Source organism: Ipomoea nil, unplaced genomic scaffold (genome assembly GCF_001879475.1).
Source record: "Ipomoea nil cultivar Tokyo-kokei standard unplaced genomic scaffold, Asagao_1.1 scaffold2144, whole genome shotgun sequence".
NCBI classification, from domain to species: Eukaryota; Viridiplantae; Streptophyta; class Magnoliopsida; order Solanales; family Convolvulaceae; genus Ipomoea; species Ipomoea nil.
Window position 1 is genome coordinate 909,072 of NW_017618572.1, and position 16,752 is coordinate 925,823.

Here is a 16,752-nt window from a genome sequence, read left to right on the forward strand (position 1 = left end):
GGGAGTATTCAAATCACACAACAAATTGAAGTGAGAATTATCTCGCAATGTCCTTGTTTGACAATCAGCAGTTAGCATTAGCGGATTTGACCAGCGAATTATATCAACGGTTGGTAAAAGATATTTGAAAAAATTAGCTGTTTAGATTAACATATAAAATGACCTAAGGGTATACATATAATAATAATAATAATAATAATAATAATAATAATAATAATAATAATAATAATAATAATAATAATATAATAATAATAATAATAATAATAATAATTGTTTAAAAAATAAAAAATATATATAATTAAGCCAACCATATTAATTACTTGGGCGATTTTATTGACAAAAAGAGTATTCAAATCACACAACAAATTGAAGTGGGAATCTTCAATATTAGTATATATTTAATATTTTATGTCCTAATTTTTATTTACTCTCCCTTATGTCCCGTATTTGTTTTCAACCATACCTATACAATTATTTTATTGACAATTATAATCAATCTTGATTATATTATCTTGCATTTGTAAAGTTAGAATTACATATTTAAATACGCAAATTCAACATTCAATTATCTATATATGCATGAACAATTCCAATATAATCTTGCCTTGATATACTTTAAAGTACTTATTTTAAAAAAAAAAAAAAATTTGGGCATTACCCCAATCGCGCAATGCGCGTAAAAAACAAGGCCATTGAACTGCACACAATAATGTAATTAGGCCATTGAACTTAAAAAATCAACAATTGGGTCACTAAACTAACCAATTTCAAACAATTCTTCCAACGGTAATATTATGTTGTGCAACCGTGTGCACCATGTATGGTGCACACGGTTGCAAAAACGACGTCGTTTTGAGTAAAAACGCGCGTCCCACTTAAAAAAAAAAAATCAGGTTCGATTCCCGGCAATAACATTTTTTTGTGCATAATTTGAATTATATATCCACAAATTCATAACTATATATCCACAAGTTCATAACTATATATCCACAAATTCATAACTATATATCCACAGTGAATGAATAACACAAAATCCAGAATGAATGAACTAAATATCCACAATGAATGAACCAAATATCCATAATGAATGAACTAAATATCCACAAATTCATAACTATATATCCACAATAATGCTGTTGAGGGGAATCGAAACTGAATTTTTTTTAAAAAAAAATGGGACGCGTGTTTTTTAGTCAAAACGGCGTCGTTTTGCATGGAGCACACGGTTACACAGCATAACTATTGGTCTAATTGTATTATGCTGTTCGATGACTTATTTGACCCTTATTCCAATTATTATTCTGTGACCTAACTAGCTGATGGGCGTAAATTATTCTGTGGACTCGGGTCTATCTTGCAATTTTATATGAAGTTGTTGTTGGAAAAATTAAATATGAAATGTGATGTTGGTCCACCTCCATAACACTTCGACATTTGTTATTGGAATAATGGAGAATGAGTTCTCCATTATTTGTGTGGTAGCACAGTGCGCTCCTTTCTTAGGAGCAGCACAATTGGCGCTAGTGTGTAGACAACACACTTTGTCCTTTTTTGTGGTTGGATGGAGGGGGCTGCTTATTATAAATAGCAGCTCCCAACATCGTTTTAAAACACACCTGACTTGAAGTCAATTATCCTATTCTCCTTCTCTCTCGCTTAGTCTGAGCAATAGTGAGGGTCACCTACGTGATTGCTAGTGCAAGCTATCCGTAGTTGGTCTGTGTAGCCTGTCGAAAGCGTGTTTGGGTTCTATCTGCACCGTTACCGGGCAAATAACGCTTTTAAGGTAGTGTTATTATAACACGACACAGATTTTCTTTCTACCATACACCCATAGTGTCTGTGCTTCTTAAAAGGCTTCCAGATCGTGCGTTGACGTTGTACATTTCCCCAACAATTTAAAAGCGTTATTTGTGCAATAGTCAACCTTTAGCATTATGGCACCTTCTGTCATACCGGATCTATCAAAATTCACCGCGCTTGATGGGAAAAATTACAGTAGGTGGGCTCAAAGAATGTTTTTTCTCTTTGAACAATTAAAGCTGGTTTACGTGCTATATTCATTTGCACCTGAACCTACTCCAACAGTGTTCTCTCCCTTTGGTGCTACAAAAGCTAACCATGAATCTAATTACACTCCGGGTGAAGAATCAAGAGAAAGCAGTCCTGAAAGAGATTACATTCTGGGTCAAGAACCGGGTGTAACTCTGATGCAGTTTAGAAATGACAATGCGACAGCCAAAGGATACCTTCTGTCACAAATGAATGACGATTTGTTCGACATCTATGTCAAACAAGACTCGACAAAAGTCATTTGGGAATCACTGTCAGAAAAGTACGGTGCCAATGAAACTGAAAATCAAAGTCTCAGAACTGTCTACAACAAAAGGAGTAGAAAAATCAAGAAGTTCAAAGGAAGGTGTTTTGCATGCAGAAAGCAAGAACACCGAGCACACCAGTGCTACCATCACAAGGGCAAAACTAGCAAAAGTCAATCTGACTGAACAAGATGTGTATTGAGTCTCTTTAAATAAGTAGTTATTTTTTGAGTAACTATATTTGCTCTAGTTCTAAGGGTTCGCATGAAGTATGATTGTCTTAGTACTGAATTCTAGTTGAGTTGTCTAGATTTTGATTACTTAGTAGTACTTACTTCTTTAGTATGTTGACTACTAATGACTTTGATTGATTTAATGAGAACATGGAAAAGTCATCACTCTTGAATACTCTATCTAGGAAGGTGGTTTTTAAGTAAACTTTGGTTTCACCACTCGACCTGGGAGTACTTAAGAAGTAGGGCGTTGATTCTGCAAGCTAGTTAGAGCGCCACTTGATCTTCACCTGAAATGAGGTTGACTTTCATATGTTGTTAAACAATCAAAGCCTTGCAATAGTAATTGTTGAAGTACTGCAATAGTAATATTGATCTGCATCCTATGAATGCTTTATATGAGTTTTAATTTCCTCAAGGGAATGGAAATTTGTGCAAGTGGCAACGCTGAAGTCTCATTGTTGAGAGATATTTCCGAATAAATATGAGCTCGAACATATTCCTTGTGTATGAGATTAATTTCTTATAAGGATATGATGTGAAATTTGTGATTATGTTGTTCAACTTGATGTAGCATGTGGACAACATTATTTCTATGGCTTACTAACAATGAGCATTTGTATATATATAATTTAAACTCTTGGTTGAGTCATATTGAAATACCTATAATTCCTAGTTAAAGGGTAATTGTGATCAATTGAGCATGTATCAGGCAGAGTGCGAAGCTTCTATAATGCTCCACAAAGCAAATCGGAAAAACTCAGTCTACAAAGGAGCTAATGTTGGGCACCAAAGATCAGTCTGGGTAAGAGATCAAATACATTTGACAAAAATATTTGTAAGTGTTGCATTGTGGGGGTAATAAACTCCTTATATTTTCATCAAAGTTTCTCTGTGGTATTGAGAATAATGATGAAAGAGAATGTTTCATGTTAAACATGAAAATCTCAAAGGATTATTTATGAGTAAACGAAGTACTCGTCAAAGTGCATGTAAGTTTGGTCAAGAGAATCAACTTACTTGAGGACTAATTATGAGGATTAGTCGTTGACTCATTGGAAGGACTTAAAGTCCAAGTCGTAATGAATTCGTGGTGGATCCCACTTCTGTGGTCAAACGAAGCCATGAAAAGAGTTACAAAATAGTACACTAGTTGGTCATTCCGACAGTGTGTGTACTTGTGAGGTTGACCTACAGCTCTTAATGAATTCATAACTCTTTGAGAAAGGGTGGTTTTGTTGAGACAACCCTAATGAATTCATCGCATAATGACATGAGTACAAAGTGCTCTTGGTGACTTATACTCAATTGGGGTGGTCTATGTTGAGGTAGACCTAAAGAGATCCCTAACTTGAGTAGAAAATGGCTAACCGCCTCTTATGAAAGATAATGATCATTATCTTTCATAAGAGGCGGTTAACCCTTTTCTACTCAAGTTAGGGATCTCTTTAGGTCTACCTCATGAGTTTATCCCAAGAAGCTGAGTGACTAAGAAACATGGTGATAACCGTGCAGTTGTGGGGGTGTCCAACACCTTCACCACATTGTGATTCACAAACTGTCGTTTGTGTTGTAAATAATAGTGCTTATGATAGAAAGAAAAGACTTACAACTGATTTATGTCTTTAACTACTCTATAAGCCTACATTGTGATTCACAAACTGTCGTTTGTGTTGCAAATAATAGTGCTTATGATAGAAAGAAAAGACTTACAACTGATTTATGTCTTTAACTACTCTATAAGCCTTAATGGTAGTCTATACTAAGATAGACTTGATAGAGTTAAAAGTCTATATTGAGATAGATTTGATAAGACATAAAAATCTGTAATGCGGTAAGACTTGTCACAGATCAAAGTCTATGTTGTGATAGACTTTGACAGGGTAAAAGTCTATATTTGAGACAGACGTAACATTCTTTAATACTAAGGGTGTTCATAAGAAGTCAAAGAGTTTGACTTTTGTAGGACTTGCTTTTTGAGTTTGTGTGTGCATTCGAGTTCAAAATTTATCTAGCCGCTGAGTTCAAGACTCACATCACTCCCGGAAAGAAAATTACTCAGTGTCACTACGTGTTAGTTCAAGTTCTCAAACACTGACATTAAGACCAACTCATTTGTATTGCTCAGACATTGTCATTTCATTTCATCTTTAAGTTTGTGGGGGATTGTTGGAAAAATTAAATATGAAATGTGATGTTGGTCCACCTCCATAACACTTCGACATTTGTTATTGGAATAATGGAGAATGAGTTCTCCATTATTTGTGTGGTAGCACAGTGCGCTCCTTTCTTAGGAGCAGCACAATTGGCGCTAGTGTGTGGACAACACACTTTGTCCTTTTTTGTGGTTGGATGGAGGGGGCTGCTTACTATAAATAGCAGCTCCAAACATCGTTTTAAAACACACCTGACTTGAAGTCACTTATTCTATTCTCCTTCTCTCTCCCTTAGTCTGAACAATAGTGAGGTTCGCCTACGTGATTGCTAGTGCAAGCTATCCGTAGTTGGTCTGTGTAGCCTGTCGAAAGCGTGTCTGGGTTCTATCTGCACCGTTATTGGGCAAATAACGCTTTTAAGGTAGTGTTATTATAACACGGCACAGATTTTCTTTCTACCATACACCCATAGTGTCTGTCACTAGTACAAAACAGGGCATAGGAGACTGACATTTAGCTACTGTTGTTAAAAAAATAGTAGTGTATTCTTAATTAAAAAATTCGCGGTGGCAATTTCGTAATAATTGATAGATAATCCGCCACTGTTCTTAGTTGTAATGGATGCGGATTAAAAAATTAAAATAACGCTTTAAGATTCCGCTACCGTTTCTAGTTGAAACAGTGGCGGAAAAGAAAAATAAAACTCCACCGTTTCCCTTGAAAACGGTGGCGGAATGTATTTTAAAAAAAAAATTAATTACAATTCGTTTATATTTTTTTGTATTATATTTTTTTGTTCAAAAAAATGTCATAATAATACATAATATTTATAAAAAATATTAATATTTGACTTCTCTTATTTGTTCGAACAGGTAGAAAAATGTGAAGAAATTAATCAAGGGACATTTGAGCCAAAAAGACAACATGACATATTGTCAGTAGTTCTTGGAAAGGATGATCATCCAGGTTCTGCAAGAGGAGTTGGATGTTACTCTACCATCCAAGGAGTGTTTGGTAGACCAGATTAGAAACAAAGCACATCGCGTGGGGTTTATACAGAAGAAGCTGTCAAACAAATGTTAGAGAAATGTATGCAAGATACAATGACAAAGGTGGAAGCACAGATGAAACCCAGGATTGATACCATGGACCAGCAACTCAAGTTTCTGATGAACAACATGGTGGGGACACATCTATTTTCACAAGGGGTCTTGGCTGGAACTCCTCAAAGTGATTCACCGCTTTGTGATCAACCGCATACTCGTAGCAGTTGTCATTCAGTTGACACATATCCAGTTGCAACAATTAAGGTAATATCAAAAGTTATTTCTTATATCAAAATATTATTTCTTGTTAGATTAAGATTAACACACGTTTTTTATGAATAGACTCCCAAAAGGTGTTCACTAGCAGTTTGTCTCGATGGCAAATCAATTGTTGTTGCAAAGGGTATGACTCACCCAACTACAGATGAGACTTTGGTGAATCGTCAACCATTGTTTCATAACTGTGTCAGAGTTTGGGTGGATGACGTGATTGAAGGTCGAGAGCAATTTAATCTCCCTATGCCATATCAACAGTATGTCACTATAGTAGATGTCATTGGTAACTTTGTACAGTGGCCTATGCATTTAGTGACTTTAGATGATGTATGCATTCTTTTATTTAGTTATTAAGTTAGTTTTCGTTGCTTAAAATGTTAGTAAAATTACAATTATTTTATATTTGTAGAGTTTGCCAAAACAAAATAAGAAACTAACAGACCAAAGTGGTGATCTATCCGCTACTGGTACATAACCTCCCCTTGTTGATGATGATGTCTTACAACACTTGGGGGACAATTGCAAGTATTTAGTCAATGCATTGAAAAGCTTTCCATCTGATAAAGATTATATTGAGTTGGGATTGAATGAAGAAATCTTTCATCATAGAAACACAAGTTCTATTTTTGTGATGATGAAAGATATAAAGGATTTGATGCTGATGAATTGGCTAGACGTCTCAATCATACAAGTGTTTATATTGTAAGTTTTTTTTTTTTTTTTTTTAAACAAATAAAATTATTCTTGTATTAATTTTATATATATGTTTTTTATATTTATTGAAATTTCTTATTAATTATTTCTTAATTTTCAGATTTCTTAATCGGTTGTGCAATAAGTTTAAAGTTAGGTCAATCGGGTTTGTTTGTCCGACTCAGATTTGCAACAGTATGCTTAAACGGAATGCCACCAATGTTATATCATATTTCATCCACGTCATGGAGCAGAACAAAGATAAACAATTTATTTTAGCACCATATCATCAAGAGTATGAAATTGTTCTTTTACTTTATTAGTATTATTTCAAGTATTAGGTATTAAATTTTTAATATGTATGTGTGTTTTTTAAATGTAGATCACATTGGTTACTTTTGGTGATTTGCATGCGCTCAAAAAACGTATGTTTCTTGGATCCCTTGCCTTCTGATCGCGACATTGGTGAAATTAAAGCTTCTATTAATTTGTAAGTAAATATCTTATTATTTATATAAGTATTTTAACTTCTATTATATTATTTATAAATTTTTATGTATGTTTATAATTAATATAGGGCATTTCGCTCTGTTCCTACGAATGGACGAATTAAGAACATCGATTGGAAGCCATGCAAAGTATGTATAGAAATTGAATTTAAGTTTTAATTAGTGTGATATTATGAATTACAATAAATTGCTTAAATTAATAATATATATATGTATTTTGTAGTGCCCGATACAACCTGGAGATTATGAGTGTGGATATTATGTCATGCGATACATGTTTGATATCGTGACAAAATATTCATCTATTGATGATTTGGATAAGGTAAGTGAATTTAAATACAACTATGTATAGTACAGTTAAGTTATATTTTATTAATTAACATAAATTTGATTACTTAAATTTTTTTGTAGGCATTTGAAAGCGATAGTCCGTACTCCATCAATGACATAAATGAGATTCGGGAGCAATGGGTAAAATACTTCTTTTCGGAGTGCGTGTAACTTTTGTTTTATTGATAAATAGTTTTGTTTTGATGATAGTATTGTTTTGTGCATGTTTTGATGATATTATTATATTAAAGTGTAATCGAGGATATAAAGTAGTATTGTGTTTTGATGATAGTATTGTGTTCAAGTGCATTTTGTTAAAGTATTGATGATTGTTTTGTGTTAAAAGTATTGTAGTGTTTCTATGATATTAAAGTGTGACTTTCAAAAAAAAAATGATATTAAAGTGTGGTGATATAAAGTAGTGCATTGATAGATAAATTGTGTTGTGTAGGACTTAAACTGTAACAGGTACAAGAATTATAAAAAAAAAATAGTGAATTTAACAAAAATAAATTAAATAATTAAAAAAAAATTATTCCGCGACTGTTTCTATGTTAAAACAGTCGCGGAAGACCACTGAATAAAGAAAATAAAAAATAAATAAAAATACCACCGCGACTGTTTGACGTCAAGAACAGTCGCGAATTACTACCCAATTCGCGACTGTTTCACAACAGTCGCGTAATGTCCGAGGCTTTTTGTGACGCTCGTATCTGCGACTGTTGTATAACAGTAGCTAAATGTCATTTACAACAGTAGCAAATGATCAGATCTGTACTAGTGTGTGCTTCTTAAAAGGCTTCCAGATCGTGCATTGACGTTGTACATTTCCCTAACAGTTGTCTCTTCAATTTATTTTATATGATGTCTCACATGAGATATGTATAATTTTTTGATAAAATTGTAATACTTTTTTTTATAGATCTATATGAAAAATATTTTTGTTAAATTTCACGCAAAGTTTCCATGATAATCAATTTATGGAGACTGTTTATTCTAGTGAAAAGCATTATGTAATACAAATTTAGTTGGCATGGGAATATTGGGAAGAATTATGCAAGGATGATACTTGTTGAAAATGAGCGATTTCATAGGCCTGAAGAAAGACAATTTGATTGATATTTGAGAAGGAACGTAGAAAGGACCAAAAAGAAACATCATAAAAAGGTCTGAGGAATATGTCATAAAGTTGTGAATGAATTTTATCAAAAGCAATGTATATATATTCTCTACGGATAAACCAAGTGATTTTGTTCGTCGATGAGACAGCTCATTTCCAGTTTTATGTGGCTTGGTGGGTTTTTTGAAATTTGGCGTTACATATTTTAGCAATTATAAGTAAAAGAATTTTGATTTTAGGTTCAAAGAATTTATAAAGGGTCAAATAAGACCTTAAGGGAGCGTTTGATTCAGGTTATATAACATAACCAAGGGAATGTAACAATTCAAAGCTCACATTCCGGTATTTGGTTTATATTATCTTAGGGAATCTAACATTCCCAAGGAACGTCACATTCGCTCCACATAGGATTTTGAAGGGAATGTGATTCCCTTCAAAATCTTAGGTAATGTAAGATAACCTTAGTTATATTAGTTTATTTTATATATATATATATATATATATATATATATATATATATATATATATATATATAATTATTTTTGTAATTATATATATATTTTTTATTATGTTATGTTAGCATATAAAATAATTTTGTTTTTCAAGTTCAAGATTTTAGTTAATGTTTTAAAATCATGTAATTATATATGATACCGTTATCTTATTTATTTGTTTTAATTTTTAAATTTATTAAAATATATAAAAATATGTTAAAGATATTATAGTGTGTACAAAAGATAGCCCTAAACCAAACATGATTATATTACGTACCCCAATTTTAACCAAATACAGGAATCTAGCATTCCCAGTAATCTAACATTCTCAGTAATCTAACATTCCCTAAGCTAATTTGACATTCCGTGAACCAAACGACCCCTAAATTTTACATCAAAAGTCAATTAAGCACCTAAACTTTTAAAAGTATAGGTGCCTAGTTGACTTTTGGTATAAAATTTATGGGTTTATTTGACCCTTTTCCCGCAATTTTATTCTTGATTAACAACCAAAATGAAATTTGGTATATTTATAGTGAATAATAATTACCCACTTCAAAAACTATTACCTATTTTAAGCTACCAAATTGTTTTCAATTACATTTTAATCCCAAAGGAGTTTGTAAACCATAAAAAGAAAAGATTTTTTTTTTAAAGGTCAATTTGTCCCCTATGTTTTTCATCAATAGGCTAATTTTGCCTTGTTTTAATTTTTTAGTCAACTACACCCCATGTTTTGCACACCTCATTCAATTTGCCTATATTGTCAAATGTCATTAACTTTCCAGCCAAAAATAGGGGTAAATTTGACATTTAACCATTTTCATAATCATGAATGACCAATTCTTGAATAATCCTCATCTTCATTAATTTATAGCAATTTTATTCTCGATTAACAGCGAAATTGAAATTTAGTAAATTTATAGTGAATAACAATGACCCATGCGTTATACAAAAAACAGAATATCGGGTTGACTCTTATCAACCCTCATTTGGGCGAGCTTTTTTGCTTAAGGCCTTCCTAATGTAATTTACCTATTCTATGTGATTTGTTGATTATTACACAGGAGCAGAGTTTACCTAATGTAGCACCCACTAGTGATTGCAGATTACTTTCATCAACCCAAAAAAAAAAAAAAAAAACCAATGGAATATTTACCTGTTATCTTGAAAGTTTGGTATGCATGTGATGAAAGGTCAAATTAAATCGAGTGTATTATAAGAGGAATGCATTGAAGTTCTTTGATTGAAAAGTTTTTCATTACATTATTTTATTTTATTTTATTTTTACACATAATATCTGATATTTCATCAGTCATGTGAAAATAATCAATACACTTATCATATTGTTTGAAGTGATTTTCTATTCCTTCTTTTTTTTTTTTTTTTAAATTATCTAGTTTGATTATTTAATGAATTTTTGTTTACATCAGAAAGTATTATCTATTTCAAGCTACTAAGTCTTTTAATTGCATTTCAATCTTAAATGAAGTTTTTAAACCATACAAAAAAAAAAGAAAAATAGTAGAAAAATGTCAATTTCTCCCCTATGTTTTTCATCAATAGCCTCATTTTGTCTTATATATGATAATTTTTTAGTCAACTACATCCCATGTTTTGCACACCTCATTCAATTTGCCTATATTGTCAAATGTCATTAACTTCCCATCTAAAATAGGGGTAAATTTGACATTTAACCATTTTAATAATCATGAATTGTCAATTCTTGAACAAACCTCATATTCTTTCCTAAGAAATGTGCAAAACGTAAGATGTCATTGACCAAAACAATAACTTTAGTAAAAATTAGCCAATTAATAAAAATATAGAGGTCAAATTGATTTTTTTTTTCAGAAACAATAATATATAACAAGGCGTTTGGTTGAAGGGAATTTAAATTCTCTTCCCACTTAATTTCCACCTAATTCCAAAAGCCACAGAATTCCCTTATTTAGTTGAAAGGAATTGCAATTCCCCCATTTTCATGGAATTAAAATTTCATGTCCCCCCGGAATTTTAATTCCTAGAAAAAAAAGATAGTGATGAGTCAAAATTACCCATTCCTTTTTTAACCTAAAATTAATGTCTAACAACAATAATGGACATTTTTGACTTTATACTACTTATTCCCTTTCAATTTCCATGTATACCAAACATTAGAATTGAAATTCCCAATAATTCTATTCCTGTAAACCAAACACTGGAATTTAAATTTTCACTTTATTCCTAGTAATTCATCTCCCATTGAATTGCAATTTAGTCAATATTGACAAAAATTAATTTATAAATCTATTTTTACAATAATCTTTATTTCCATATCTAAATAAAAACTCGTTTGTAGTTTTAAGTCTTAAATTATACTTCTACACTTGATATTCTATTCTAGAAAAAAAAAAAAGTGATTTATATTTTTAACAAGTTATGTGCCGTTAAAGAAAAAAAAAGGCAAATATTATGTCAATAATATAATTTGTCAAAAAAGAAATATACATAAATGAACTGTATCAACCCGAGGCATAACTCAACCAAACCAAAATTTGAATCCTACCAAATTTTTTGAGGGGTAATAAACAAAAACTTTTTAATGCTAATATTTCAATTATTGTATTATTTTACTTTTGGTCATGACATATTTATAATAACTGCAAGATTAAAAGATATATTTTAATAACGTGAGAAAAAATGCGTCATATTTTCAATAATGGAAAGATCAAATTTAATCAATTTTAAATTCAAAGACTAAAGATGAAAAAACACATCATCAACCAAAAAAAAGGTTAAGTGAAAAGAATTTGAGTCGCTTAAATGAGATCAGGATTCGAGAATCTATAAATTTTTTTTTAAAAAGTAATTTTTACTTTAATTTCTATTTTGTGAGGCTACATTTTAAGGAATTTTAGATCCTCGGATGATCCTTCCCGTGTCGGTCTAGCGGAGCCCCCGTGAAAGAAATTGGTGGCAGGAGACTTCAGACGCAAACGACGTCGTTACTATCGGCTTTATTTTTCAGAATGCTTTTGAGTTTTGGGTGTTTTTGTAATTTACTCCAAATTCCAAGGGCGGTTCCTTTCTTCAAACCTAATCCTAGTCCGTTCCCCAAAGCCACGTACTCTCTACACGCGTCTCTAATCTCAACCGTCCGTTACTCCCAGCAACATCTCGACCGTTAACCCCCGTCCTCTCCTCCTATATAACCTCCGCCTTGGTTCGGCCCAGATCAAATTTCGTTTACCGGAAGAGGAGCCGAGATTAGAAAAACTCAGTGAGAATTCTAGAGAGAGAAAGCGGTGCGCCCAAAATAATTATTATAAATATAAATTCATTTTTGATCTTTTGTCTAGACAAACAAAGGAATCGAATCTACTCAAAAAAAACCGAGGCAAAAGTTAACGCTAAGCAATTTTCGGTGTTTTTAATTTTTTAATTTTAAATTTTTTTGGTTTCAATCGGTAACATCAACTGCAGGAACTCCATAAAATCTCTCTGAACTTTTCGAATTTTTAGAGGTTTTAATTTGCTTCTACGTAAGTTGTTGATTTATGGTGTTATTTTTTATTTATTTATTTATTTTTTTTTAATTTTCTTCGTCTGTTGATCTGATCAGTGCTTGATTGTTTCTTCTCTAATCTCTGTGGTTTTTGAAATTTTGATTATCTGAGTTTGTGAGTTGACATTTGTCTTTAATTTTTGGAATTCAGAAGATGAACGAACAGCAAGCAGCGTCGATGATGAATCAACAGCAGCAGCAACAACATATGATGTGTATGAGTCAGGGGCAGATGATGAACATTAACCCTCATCAGCAGCAGGTAATCAACTATCTGAGTAATGATTTGCAGAACGTTGTGTCTTGTAATCCTTGTAATTATAATATGGATTCAAATTCGAATTCCTATGCTATTCCAATGCGTAATACTTTTGAGCCTAAGATGATGATGATGGATGTCAGTTGTGCTTATAGTAGTCACTATCAAAAGCTAAGGTTTTGTAATTCACAGATACAACAGCCTCCCATGATGAACCGGAAATATGGGATGTGGCCGCAGCCGCCTCATCAGCCTATTGTGGATCAGTCGCAGTTGCAGTTCAACCCCAATGCTATGAAGCATCAGGGGTTTATGACGGGGAATCAATCAAAGCCATTAGGACCTCGGAAAAATTGGAAGGGAAAAAAAGTGGGTAAGAAGGACAACCGAATGGATGGAGGGAGAAGGAAAGAGAAGTCTCTTATGGCTGGTAGTACTGTTGGAATTGGAAATGGCAGTGTGAATGGAGGTCCGGTTGGTGCATCTGCTTCAGGCAGTTATCAACCTCCAACTCTAAATGAACTACAATGGCAGAACCGGTTAAAAGCTAGGAACTTTTTCCCCAAAAAGAAGATGCATAATTACAATAACTACAATAATAATGGTAATAATAATAGTAACAATAGGACTGCGCCCTTTGCTCCAAGGAATACAACATCTTTTCTCATCAGGGCAAAGAAGAGTGGTGGTATTGCTTCATTGGTCTCACCCTATCCTGTGACTCCAGCTGTGTTGCCAACACCCATCCTCTCTCCATCAAGAGAGGTCTTGGTGGATATGGCAAAAGAGGAGTGGGGAGTGGATGGGTATGGATCAATGAAGGGTTTGATTAGACTGAGGTCCCCCGGTCAGGAGTTGGAACATCATGAAGATGATGAGGAAGATCAGGGAGGGTCAAGTGAGAGTGATGTTGAGGAACACGTGGAGGTGGAAAGAAGGTTGGACCATGACTTGAGCCGGTTTGAGATGATTTATCCGAACTGTGGGGAATACAATAATGTTTTAGAAAATCGGGTTGATGATCAGGATACTCATATTGCTCAACTAGAGGAAGAGAACCTAATTCTGAAGGAGAGGCTGTTCTTGATGGAAAGGGAGTTGGGTGATCTGAGAAGGAGATTGCAAAGTCTTGAGAGGCATAATCACAGCGGAGAGGATAATGAGGAGGTAGTGGAGAATGATTCTGAAAATGACAGTGGAAGTCATGGAGATGCTCATTCAATGGAGGATAACAACCTGGAATTGGTCGCAGAGAACATAGGAGTTGATGTGAAAGGGAAATTAGACACTACTGATGAAGATATTAAATCATCTAGGAGAATGAAAAATGATATGATGGAAACTGAACATTGGAATCATGAGATTGTTGAAGATGCTAAGACAAAAGAAATTGTTGCAGAATGTGAAAGTGAGAAGATTGATGAGGATTTGGAAGGGAAAGAAGTCAACGAACAGCAGAATATTGAAGTGAAGGAAGATGTGGATTTAGAAGGGAAAGATGTCAACAAGCAGCAGGGTATTGAAGTAAAGGAAGATAGAGATTTGGAAGGAAAAGAATGTCACAAGCAGCATGATGTTGAAGTGAAGGAAGATGGTAGTAAACCCAAAATTGAAGCATCATATAGTGTAGCTGCTGAAGATGTTAATATGCTAGAGGATGACATTAATGCACAGATGCAACCCAAGAATGAGGCCGAGGGAAATGAATGATCAGCGAAGAGCATTGGCAGTGGGCACGTCCCATGTTAATGTAAGTCTCTTCCCCGAAAATTCCTCTCCATTTTAGTTGATGATACCCACAAATTCTTGATAATGTATTTGGAGATGAATGATTAGAGAACCGCCTTCTCTACTGGGTGCATTGTCTAACTGTCCAGTGTTAATGGGAGCCTCTTCATTGATTGTGCATATCCATCTTCTGACCAGGAAAGTCAAATACAAAAATGGCTTTGTTCATCTTGTGACATCAGATAATCTCAAGTGCATAGATCTTGTCTTTTCTGTCCTGTTTTGTTATTTATCAACTTTATTTTGGTGTTATGTAGAAGGGATATTTTAGCTAGATTTGTAGGTGGTTTATGCAACCTGTATCCTGGCAGAAACATTGATATGTAATAAACTGGAAATAGAGAACATTGTACTGCTTTAATTTGTTGTATGAAGCCTACAAACTAAATCAACCTTTGTTCTATTGGACCTTTGTAGCATTTCTCATGTTTATTGTCCTACAACTATCCATATTCCTTATGATATATTGTGATTTTTTTCACCTTCAATAGTCTTCTATTTGTTGATTATCTCCTTGATGGTCTCTTATTATGCTGAATGCCCTATTTGTAAGATTCAGTGACTGTGAGTTCATTGTTGGGCAGCCCAAGTTGATAATGCATCCATCTTGCTGCCCAGTGGTTTGTATTTACTTGATGCAGGTGCTAATTTTCTTATTTCTTGATCCTTAAAGGTGTGTATTTAATCACACTGCCATGCCAACTCCCAATGAGTGTATTTGGTGGCAGGCAGGCAGCTGTTTTCTGCTCTCCAATCTCCAGTTTGCTTCATCATTCTGGAATGTAAGGTTTGCTGGAGGAATTTCATTGCTGTTCATTTCCCTGAGAACACTTTATCTGTTGATTCCAGATTCTATCTCTGACAGACATTAATTATTCATAACCGTACCCCGGTATTGGTATTATTGCATATAAGGATGAAGGATCAGAATATGGTGACTACTGCATAATGATGATGAGTGAGCGAATTGGTGGGGAGAGAGAAAAAAAATCTTACATGCCCAGGGTTGCGTGCTGTCTCGCTGGGTGCATAAGTTGCGCTGAATGTGCGTTTATTGCGTAACTTTTTCTCCACGCAAATCCGGTGGGGCTCTCTTAGAACATCTCAAATAGTTGTAGTTGAAGGGAAGAGAAGAGAGAGAACAAAAGCAAATTTTTTTTTTTGTTTTTTTTTTTTTTAAAGAGACCAACTGTCATAGGGAAAAAAAAACATAAGCTTTTACATGTCCAAGGTACAAGCGCCCTCTGGCTAAACGCATGAATAAGGTGCAGTCATTTTCTCCATGCGAATCTCACATGTTCAGTTTAAAAATTACACCTTTTGCAAAATTCATTTTCTTCTCTCTCTTCACACTCTCTCTTCCACATAAATTTAGATTTTCCTAAAAACTGAGCAATCTTCACTAATGGAGGAGGTTTACTCCACTTATACGTACTTTTACCGTGGACCACGTACAAATTTTAAAATTAATTTTGCTATTCGTCAATGGTGTTGGGCCAAAATTATGAAGCAAACACATTACGTGAATGCGTTCTTACTTCAGAAGTTTATTTTTAGTATTGGAGAAAATTAAGTATTTAAGTCCAAACACATTTTGTTTATTTTTGTTTATGTTTTAAAAGTTATTTATTTTTGTCTAGTTCATTTTATTTCTACCCATTTCAATCAAAATTTCATATGTTAGTGTGGTGATGGAAGATGGGGATTTTCTTGATGGAAAAATCCTAATTGTACGTATATAATCTTGTCATGTGGTTATATTTATTGGAGAAAGGAAAAACGATTTAAGAAAAAATAATAAACTCACTTTCTACTGTTATATGATTCGATCCATTTTGTATTGAACAATTGGTCATCAAGTAATTGTGATTAAAAATATTTATTAAAAAAAAAAAAAAAAAGCTCCCGTGATTCAATTCCCTAGTCAGTTGAAGGATTTTCAAAATGCTTAGGAGTTATGACTTCAAACTCCACTCAAAAAGA

General features: G+C 33.4%; 2 protein-coding genes and 1 long non-coding RNA gene across 4 annotated transcripts; all 3 read left to right on the top strand.

Annotated features, from left to right (window-relative positions):
• Positions 1-5,903: 5,903 nt before the first annotated feature.
• On the top strand, positions 5,904-6,889 carry LOC109148773. Its single transcript, XR_002048876.1, has 3 exons — positions 5,904-6,017; positions 6,439-6,731; positions 6,844-6,889. It is a non-coding gene; the product is annotated as an uncharacterized LOC109148773 (long non-coding RNA).
• Positions 6,890-6,899: 10 nt separating this feature from the next.
• LOC109148585 lies at positions 6,900-7,732 on the top strand. Its single transcript, XM_019296322.1, has 5 exons — positions 6,900-7,017; positions 7,105-7,212; positions 7,300-7,360; positions 7,455-7,553; positions 7,643-7,732. The coding sequence occupies exons 1-5, from the start codon at positions 6,920-6,922 to the stop codon at positions 7,730-7,732; spliced, it is 456 nt and encodes a 151-aa protein (XP_019151867.1). The 5' UTR covers positions 6,900-6,919.
• Positions 7,733-12,395: 4,663 nt separating this feature from the next.
• LOC109148833 (putative uncharacterized protein DDB_G0279653) lies at positions 12,396-15,188 on the top strand. 2 transcript variants are annotated; one of them, XM_019296576.1, is made up of 3 exons: positions 12,396-12,699; positions 12,874-12,984; positions 13,174-15,188. In XM_019296576.1, the coding sequence occupies exons 2-3, from the start codon at positions 12,877-12,879 to the stop codon at positions 14,689-14,691; spliced, it is 1,626 nt and encodes a 541-aa protein (XP_019152121.1). In that variant the 5' UTR covers positions 12,396-12,699; positions 12,874-12,876; the 3' UTR covers positions 14,692-15,188. The 2 variants fall into 2 exon arrangements, with proteins under 2 accessions (XP_019152121.1, XP_019152122.1); XM_019296577.1 differs by having other exon boundaries at positions 12,412-12,699; positions 12,877-12,984.
• Positions 15,189-16,752: the final 1,564 nt, after the last annotated feature.